A 9726-nucleotide genomic window follows, 5' to 3' on the forward strand; every position below is an offset into this window, starting at 1 on the left:
TGTGAGCTGTGCAGAGCCAGGCCTATATACGTGGATATTTTCTGAAGCCTCCAGGCCTCTGTAAGGAAAGGATGCATGCCCTGATGTCTGCACCCCGGCCCTTAGGAAGACAAAGTTGAAGAAAATTCGTTTTCCTAAGGGCCACCAGTTCTTTAAAGTGACGACTCTCTCTCTTGCCTACTTTAATGCTTGGGAGGGTGGGAGGCTCCGCTCTCTAGTAGACCCAGGACACAAAATACTCCTTAGTATCTACAGAATGCTTTTTGAGTCATAAAGAATAGTCATATCCATGAATTTTGGGGGATGCTCACATCACAGGATTAAATGAGAGAAGACACGTGGCACAGAGTTCTTTTCCTGCCAGAATTAAAACTCACCTGAATCTTGTTCCGTAGGCTCTGGCACTCCATGTTCTCTATCTAATATACTAGATGATAATCAGCTCAACTTAGTTGAATCCACGCTAATAAAGAAAAAGTAGAGGACTTCTGGCCCACCTCTACCCCAGGTGTTGGGGAGGGGGCGGGCACGGGGGGATGGCAACCCATCTAGGAAGATTTCATAGGCTGGTGGTGCCTCCCTGAGCCCTTCAAATCACCCGCTCAGAAGGCAGCCACCCACTCCTCAGGCAAACCGTGGTGGGCCGCATCACCCAGTGACTTAAGATCAGATCACACAGCCATTTAGCATTTCTTTGAATTTTATTGAAAATTGACATGGACATTAGAAAGGTATCAAGCTAAACAGTGCTGGTTCTGGGATGTTTCTCCTGGAGAATGAAAGCCCCAGAGGGGCAATGACTGGTCACACCTTTGAGCAAAAAGAACAAAGGAGAAGAAAGGAAAAACACACACAGATTCTGGAAAACATGCGAAGAGGCTCTCTCAAGAGACATTGAACAGCAGAATGGTGGTGATGGTGGGAGGGATATATGAGAATGAGCACACTCACATGGTATTTTGATGCAAGTTAAACCAATGAATTCAAGGCAGATTTACCAACATCAAAGCTCTCCCTCCAGATCCCAGGTTGAGCAGAAACCTCTCTCAAAACCCCAACTGGTCTGGAAGGTGGAATGGAGTAATTTTGCCCTCACTAAGCTTAAACCCCCTCCCTTCTCTCCCTTCTCCACCTAAGTGTTGGAGAGTGGATACATTTTTCCCCGTTGCTGGAATCTACAGAAGGTCTATGAATGCTGAAGATACAAATGTCACTTGACTTTCTCTTGCATATTCAGAAATGTTTAACAGTGGCCGTAGACAGTCAACCCATCGAACCAGAGAAATGTTTAAAAGAAAAACATAAAACTCAAACAAAACTTTGTGAACAGAACAGTACTTCCATACCCACAGCTGAGGTGTCCTGCCCCAGTCACTTACACTTGGGTGAGTGATCCTGTAGTTGTTTCTCTGAGGTTACATTTGGTCCATTTTCCAGCTCTGACGGTTCTTTTCCTGCCTTGTTAGTTAGGACAAGACACTTCCATTTAAAATACCATGTGAGTCAGGAAGAGAGCTTCTTGCCTGGACACAGGGACACATGAACACTTGTTGAGTGGTGTGGTGTATGTGTGTGTGCTTGCAGTTTGAGGGGAGAGGAAATTGGTTGATTTCTGATTTGAGACAATATGGAACCCTAACTCTTCTATAATGGCAGTCTTCTCCTTTAGACTTAGTGCAGCTGCTGAAGACAAGATTAAAAAAAGCTGGAGAGGGAGAGAGAAAGAGAAAGAAAACATGAAATTAGCCAAAGAAAGAGGACATTCAAAGTAAGACAGGGGGAGGGGAATGGGCAGTATTGAGGTAGCACAGATTATAGTTTGAGAAGACAGGTTAGAAATGGGGGTCATTGCTGGGCCATCACCACGGGGAAATCTGCTGAGAAGGTTTTAAGAACACCACACACCAGTTTAAAGCTTCTTGTTTTAATTAAAAACAAGCACATATTAACAGCCACATGTGAATGCCAAGTGATTAAAACAAAAAAACAAAAACAAGAGCCATCTACACTGCAGCTAGGGAAAGCAAACTTCTTGGCTTAAGAGAAGTGAGGGATGTGTGTATGTGTGCGTGTGTGTTTCAGAAAAGCCACTCCAGTCTGGGAAAATAAAAGCACAGACCATTTCTAATGACTGGTTTTGTTTCACCAGAAGTAAACAGAGTACTTAGGGTATTTTTTTAAAAATAGTAACAGTTGTACTAATTAAAAAGCCTTTTCATTGAAGAAGGAAAAAATCTGTCTACGGTGAGAAAAGCTACCCAATGAAATACCCATTTTAATAGGCTTGATAACTTTTTAATTTATGTTCACTCATGGGTTCGATTTTTGTTTACCAAACTTCCCTGATTATAAGGGTCACCTAGGGCACCTGTTACACACGGTCTCCTGGACCCCGTGCCAGCCTTGCAGCATCACTGGGTCATTGGGTTAAGGAGCTGGCCCTGCATGCCTTCGTTTTGCCAGCCCTCACCCAATCCATCTTCAGACGTTTTTCTGTGGGAAAAAACCTCGAGGGTTTTCTAATACTAACTAGTCAGTTACTCTGAACATCAAAAAACCTCGTATCCAGGAACGTAACATATATAAATAGATTGAATCCCTTTGTGAAATGGATTGGGAGTCAGGAGGCATGAAAGTCAGTCTGGCTTCTGCCTCAAAACAGAAGTAAGACCTCGGTCAAGTCCCTTCCCTTCTCTGGGCCTTCATTTCTCCTTTCGGAGTAAGTAGGTTATATCGTCTTACTGACTAAAATGTCTCCCTTAATATAAAACTCCTCCTTAGTTTCTGAAGGTCTCTCCAAGGCTGTGTGGGTCTTATACTTTTGAAGTATTCAGAGCTTCTCAAGTCTTAAGTAGTTCATCTGTACACAAATGCAAATGAGGGCGCCTCCGGTTTGTAATGCAAATAATTACCGGGCGGCGGTGTGGGGAGGTGGTGGTTACCAGTTGGTTGTTTAAGCATGAATTTCTGGGAAAGCAGCTCTGAAGCTGGACATAGAATCATCAAAGTTGCAAATATGAATCCTTTCCCAAGGAGACCTGACAGGCCTAACTCAGCATCTCTCTGAGCTACTGGCTGAGTATCTGAGCAGATTTTTTTTTTTTTTTTTTTTTTTTGGTTGTTGGTTTGTTTCTACCTCCAAGCAGATGGTCTTCAAAAAAATACTCCACTGTAACTTGAATTTTCCCAAGAAACTGGCTTGTGTTTTGGCAGCATCACCTTCATACTTGCTCTGGTCACTCACCAATCAGTAGAGCACCAAACCTACACAGCAAACCTACACTCTTGCTTTGCCAATAAGAAAAGTACGTGCGTATGTTTGCTTTTCATTTTTTTCTTTTTGCTTCCTATTATGATCTATAATTGAAGTGAGAAATCCCCTTCCCCTTCTCAATACTTCAAAAAGGCCTGGAAATTTGGCATAACCATGTTTGACTGTGTGCTTTGAAAGTAAGTGATCAAAAAAAGAAACACTTAAAAAAAAATAGAAGTAGGTGGTCACGGTCAGTGCCAGTGGGGCTGGGAGGCAGGAGCAAGTTGCGGAACTCAAAAAGAAGAAGTGAGCTTGAAGTACATGGCAGGGTAGGGGTGGGGGGTCTGGCTGCCTGGCACCCCAAAGGAAAGCTGTCAGTTAAAATAAGAACCTTGGCTTAAAAGGCTAAATGGAGTCCAGTCCAGCTGTAGCGGGGAATACTATTCAGTACACAGCCATGGATTACTGCAAAGGAAGGGCAGAGAGACGGCATGTTAGCCACAGATCATTGCCAGGTCAACTCCATCTCTCACACTGTCACTGGCCAAACACCAAAGGCCACTGTGCCTCATAACCCTGACAAGGGAGGGCTCTCTACTTCACACAGGTTCCCAAAGCCACTATCAGATGGGACCCATGATAAAAACTTAGGGCTGGAATATTTTTAAACTCTCAACTCCTTAAATTGGAAAGAAAGTTAAGGGCCTTCCAAGGTGTAACACCTCTTTTCTTCTCTCCAGCCGAGTCTCATCTCTTCTTATTGGGGGATGCGTGCAAAATGCATGTTAAAAATCATCATGGCGTTCACTAAATGAACTAGAAGACTCATCAGAGCAAACCTCCAAACACTTGATTCTTTGACAGCTCAGTTTTCCAGCCTACAAAGTGGGATTTATTATTCCTGCTACTGGCCTCACCTTATTGGGACAGTATGGAGCCCTTCCGGAAATTACCCCCCGAGATGCTGAAATACCTCACAAGAAGAATTCGGTAATGCTATCATTCAAGACTCTAGGCTGGTAATAATATTCAGGTTTATTCTCCCTTTTGCATCTGTGGGATACCCAGAGTTGGAAAGAGGGGAAACGTCTGCTATTTTCTTCAGCAGTTGTGTTTTATGGGAAGGGCTTGGTGTAAATAAATGCATTGCTGATTTTGAGCACAGCTTGAGTGCAGTTACTTCGAGTGAATGAAAACTGGAAAGGGCTGGACTCAAAGGTTAGAAGGAAAAGGCGCCAAAGGCTGTCCTTTTGAAACCCTCTAAGAAATGGCTGTGGCTCCTGAGGATGAGGGTGGGGTGGGCCAGGGAAGACTAGTGACTGGGATACAGGAGACCAAGGGGACAGCTGTGCTGATCGGTGCTTACCCAGCCATGGTGGTTGCAAATACCTCAGGGAATCTAACAGCAACCAGAACTGGAACAGGGGAGCTGGTGGGGAAGAGTAGCAGATGGGCCCCCTGACCATGTCACACCTCTGGCAAAGATGTGGGGGAAGACAGGGAGGATGGCTGGGGGTGCTGGGAGGGGGACTGGGATGCAGGATGCATCTGCGAGCCACATGACTGTTGGTTTCTTGACCAGCGGCCAGACATCACCCTCAGATTCTCAGGTTTCTATAAACCTTGGCAGGAAGAGAGGAGAGGGCGCGGGTTGGATTGTATGCCCCCCAGGCATGTTAAGGGGGAAATTAGAGAAAGGGAGGCCCAGCTCTGTTGCGCAGGAAAAGGGTGTCTACAGGAAGCCCAAACTGAAAATGAAAAGAGAAGCTGAGTTAATGAATGGATAGATTAATGTACTACAAAAAAAAAAAGTCAGAAGAAAATTAAGTCATGAGGACTAATGGCTAAATTAGAATATAGCTATGTTAGATGGTCTTAAGGTCTTATTGCATTGGCTCCGGGGAACATGCTTTCTCTCTCATACACTCCACACACACTCCCACATGATGGCAGCAGTGGCATTAGGCAGCAAAATAATGATCAACAACCACAAAAATACATTTTATCTTTTTTTTTTTTTTTTGAGACAGAGTCTTGCTCTGTCACCCAGGCTGGAGTGCAGTGGTGTGATCTCGGCTCACTGCAAGCTCTGCCTCCCGGGTTCATGCCATTCTCCTGCCTCAGCCTCCCCAGCAGCTGGGACTACAGGAGCCCGCCGCCACGCCCGGATAATTTTTTTGTATTTTTAGTAGAGACGGGGTTTCACCATGTTGGCCAGACTGGTCTCGAACTCCTGACCTCAAGTGATCCGCCCGCCTCAGCCTCCCAAAGTGCTGGGATTACTGGCGTGAGGCACTGAGCCCGGCCTATCTCCTCTTAATGACTAGGTCCTGACTAGTGTCCCCCCCGCCCCCCATCCGCCCCCAGCACCACCACCGAATACCTTGTACAGGAATACCTTTTGTAAATCTCTAAGTGGCCTCAGGCCACTGGATAGAGCCCCAGGCTCTAGCCACTGCATTTCCTGTCCCATTGGGAAAGTAGAGGAGGCTGAGGTTTCACCCCAGGAGATCCTTAGAGCTGTCCTAGTCAGCTAACTGGCACTCTGGGGCAAGACCCGTTTGCAGAGCATATGGGTATGGTTGCAGAACTGTGTTCTAGGGTCCAGACCACAGTTACCTGAAAACGTGAACTATGGAAACCCATCATTGGTTTGTGCTGAAATAATACTTTGACCTCTCTTCCATGTAAATTTCATTCCTGTGATATAAATACAGCAAGTAGGACTGATCCCCGTTTCATGAGTAGACCGAGAAACACAGAGAAGTCAACAGACTTGCCTGTGGCTGCAAAGAAAGAGTCACAGCTGGGCCCAGAGCTGGTGTGTGTGTGTGTGTGTGTGTGTGTGTGTATGTGTGTGTGTGTGTGTGTGTGTGTGTATTTTTATTTCTTTTGAGATGGAGTCTTGCTCTGTCACCCAGGCTGGAGTGCAATGCTGCGATCTCGGCTCACTGCAACCTCCGCCTCCGGGATTCAAGCAATTCTCCTGCCTCAGCCTCCCAAGTAGCTGGGATTATAGGCGCCTGCCACCATGCCCAGCTAATTTTTGTATTTTTAATAGAGACAGGGTTTCACCATGTTGGCCAGGCTGGTCTTGAACTCCTGACCTCAGGTGATCCGCCCGCCTCGGCCTTCCAAAGTGCTAGGACTACAGGCATGAACCACCACGCCAAGCCCCAGAGCTGTTTATTTAAGACTCTCACATGCAATGTCCCTGAGAATTCCTTGGCTATGGATCTAAGCCCCTATTTATTACCCAAAGAATAAATTTATCCCATTAAATAAAGACTATTAGATATCTGGCAGGGATAAAAGTATGGGCATAAAGGAGTGTGTTTTACAGTCACTTCCTCAAAGGGAATATACTCCCATACATACACTTTGAAGGTATACACACACTGAGGTGAATGGTAATTTATAATAGAAATTAGGAGTTCTGCCATCAACTCACTGTGTGGTCCTTGGTAAATTCCTTAAATTCTCTGCTCCTCCATTTACTCTTTACTCTCTCTTTCTCTCTCTCTTTTTTTTTTTTTTTTGAGATGTAGTCTTGCTCTGTTGCCCAGGCTGGAGTGCAATGGTGTGGTCTCAGCTCACTGCAACCTCCACCTCCCAGGTTCAATCGATTCTCCTGCCTCAGCCACTAGAGTGGCTCGGATTACAGGCGCCTGCCACCACGCCCAGCTAATTTTTATATTTTTAGTAGAGACGGGGTTTCACAATGTTGGCCAGGCTGGTCTCAAACTCCTGACCTCAGGTGATCTGCCCGCTTGGCCTCCCAAAGTGCTGGGATTACAGGCATGAGCCACTATGCCCGGCCAACTCTCTTAAAAAAAAAAAAAAAAATAGAGACAGGGTTTCATCATGCTGCCCAGGCTGGTCTCCAACTCCTGGGCTCAAGTGATCCTCCCACCTCAGCCTCCCAAAGCACTAGGATTACAGAAGTGAGCCACCTCGCCCAGCCTCCATTTACTCATCTCGCAAACTGGGGATTATTCCTTCTCTACCTCACAGACCTGTTGTAAGGATAAAATGAGATACTATACAAAAAACAAAACAGAAACAACAACAAAAAGCACTTTGGAAAGTAATAAAAGCTATACAAATGCTCATATCTTATTTTTATTCTTTGTCTACTTCCTAGGGGAAGAGTAATCTAATAAACACTGCAATGGCCTATGTTCTAGGTTTCATGGGAAGGCTGATATATTTTGATGTGTGTATACTATCCATATACTGTGCACTCCTAAGGACCAATAATGATTGAGGTAGAGTATCTGCAACGACGCAGGGGGTCACAAAGGAATCGCTTTTACAAATGCAGAGAGCTATAAGTAGTGCCTCAAGCAATTTCAAAATGTGGAGGCACAGTAAGCCTCACTCTGCCTGCATTCTAGGTGGCCTTCGTGATCCACCCCTTGAATGAGGGCTTTGAGGAGGGGGCGGGTTGCCTTTGCTGCTTTCAGATCCTGGGGAGCCAAAGCCTCCCCTGACTCATCGTTCTGAAACTGCTTTCGTGGTCTGCCAGGGAGAAGCCTGCCAGGAAGAGCCAACCTACTTGGGGTTGGGGTTGGCTGTTCCAGCTGTTTACCAATTGCCTCTCACTTGCAAAGTGTAGCTTTAATTATAGTTTTGCCAGAATTCATTTTAGGAATGGCCACTAACAATGATTTACTTGGGGAAACCTGTAAGCAATTGTGTCAAGCCACGTGCAGTGAAACCTGAATTAACTGAAATCTCATTAACTAGAATACATATTTCCTGCTCACCTTGTTAAAAATTGGGGAACAAAGAACATAACACATGAACTGAGTTCCTATTACATGTCAGATACTTTGCTAGGCACTGGAACTACATACAATGCAAAGAATGGACAGACATTCTAGGAACTGTCTTCCTAAATGGAAATCTGCTGTTTAATTCCAGTCAACTAGCAGGGGCTTCAAGACTTACTCGCTGTTAAGCCAGACAGTAAATCAAGTCATTGTTCTTTTAAGATTGTTTCCTTTGGCCCGGTTTCATGGGCCTTATGTTGCAGAAACCTCTATGGACTTCCTCTTCAGGATTTGCTTCCAAGCAGGATGTTTTGCCAGCTGCCCCGAGTCCCCAGTGCAATAGCTGCGGCAATCAGTTTGGTGACTAACAGCAGGCTCTCTATTTAAATCATAAACTACATGGGTGAGTGGGGAAAAGTCTTCTCTATATTTTATATTCCCCAATCCAAACCAAATGTAAAAGGGCATTTATGAGACAACCGGGATGTTTCAAACACTGACTAGACATTTCATGTTAATGAATTATTGTTCATTTTGTAGGTGTGATAATGGTGGGGTTGTGGTTATGTTTTTTTAAAGAATCGTTATCTCTTGGAAATAGATACTAAAGTATTTACAGATAAAATGATATAGTTTTGCTTTGTAATAATTCAGCAGGTCTGTGGTAATTGATGAAACAAGATTAGGCATATGTTTATGGTTGTCTGGGGGCTGGGCTGTGGGCTGAACTATATTATCCTCTTATTTTGCTCATGTTTGAAAGCTTCCATGGTAAAGTTTTAAAAAAAATAATAACCCTTCATCGGGCACGGTGGCTCACACCTGTAATCTCAGCACTTTGGGAGGCCAAGGTAGGCAGATTACCTGAGGTCAGGAGCTTGAGACCAGCCTGGCCAACGTGGTGAAACCCGGTCTCTGCTAAAAATACAAAAATTAGCCAGGAATGGTGACACATGCCTATAATCCCAGCTACTTGGGAGGCTGAGGCATGAGAATTGCTTGAACCCAGGAGGCGGAGGTTGCAGGGAGCCGAGATTGTGCCACTGCACTCCAGCCTCGGCGACAGAGTGAGACTCCGTCTCAAAAAAAGAAACAAACAAAAAAAACCCTAATTATGTTAAATTAAAAATGTATTTCCTTTCCATCCACTACCTGAGTCTAGTAGAGGAGATAGAAGGTCCTTAATCCCTGCTTTCAGTCTCCCTATAAACTGTGAAACTTCATAAACTTCTATTAACACAACATCTAGCACTCAGGAATCCTTACCTGCTGATCTCCTTATACGAGGTTTTCATGAGGCCAGTACTTGTAGGATTAAATGTAAGGAATTCTCTACAATTTCTAAGATCTCTTCATTTTCCTCCACTTTTATTATGGGTTTTTTTGTTTTGTTTTGTTTTGTTTTTTTGAGATGGAGTTTCGCTCTTGTTGCCCAGGCTGGAGTGCAAAGGTGCGATCTCGGTTCACTGCAACCTCCGCCTCCCGGGTTCAAGCAATTCTCCTGCCTCAGCCTCCCGAGTAGCTGGGATGACAGGCATGCACCACCACGCCCAGCTAATTTTGTATTTTTAGTAGAGACAGGGTTTCTCCATGTTGGTCAGGCTGGTCTCGAACTCCCGACCTCAGGTGAACCACCCGCCTCGGCCTCCCAAAGTGCTGGGATTACAGGCGTGAGCCACCACTCTCAGCCTTATTATC

General features: G+C 45.0%; 1 protein-coding gene across 3 annotated transcripts in view; it reads right to left on the minus strand.

The window, feature by feature from the left end:
• Nucleotides 1-682: 682 nt before the first annotated feature.
• The window catches only part of SEPTIN6 (septin 6), an 87487-nt gene continuing 78443 nt past the window's right edge, over nt 683-9726 (minus strand). Inside the window, exon 10 of one of the 3 annotated variants that reach the window (XM_032757522.2) lies at nt 683-1705. In XM_032757522.2, coding sequence (XP_032613413.1) covers nt 1696-1705 — 10 coding nt within the window. In that variant the 3' untranslated portion in view covers nt 683-1695. Of the gene's footprint in view, nt 1706-1908; nt 3719-3748; nt 5002-9726 lie in introns of those variants that run through there. The other 2 variants (XM_032757520.2, XM_032757521.2) reach the window with 2 other exon arrangements.

This window comes from Hylobates moloch, unplaced genomic scaffold, assembly GCF_009828535.3.
Source record: "Hylobates moloch isolate HMO894 unplaced genomic scaffold, HMol_V3 SCAFFOLD_7, whole genome shotgun sequence".
NCBI classification, from domain to species: domain Eukaryota; kingdom Metazoa; phylum Chordata; class Mammalia; order Primates; family Hylobatidae; genus Hylobates; species Hylobates moloch.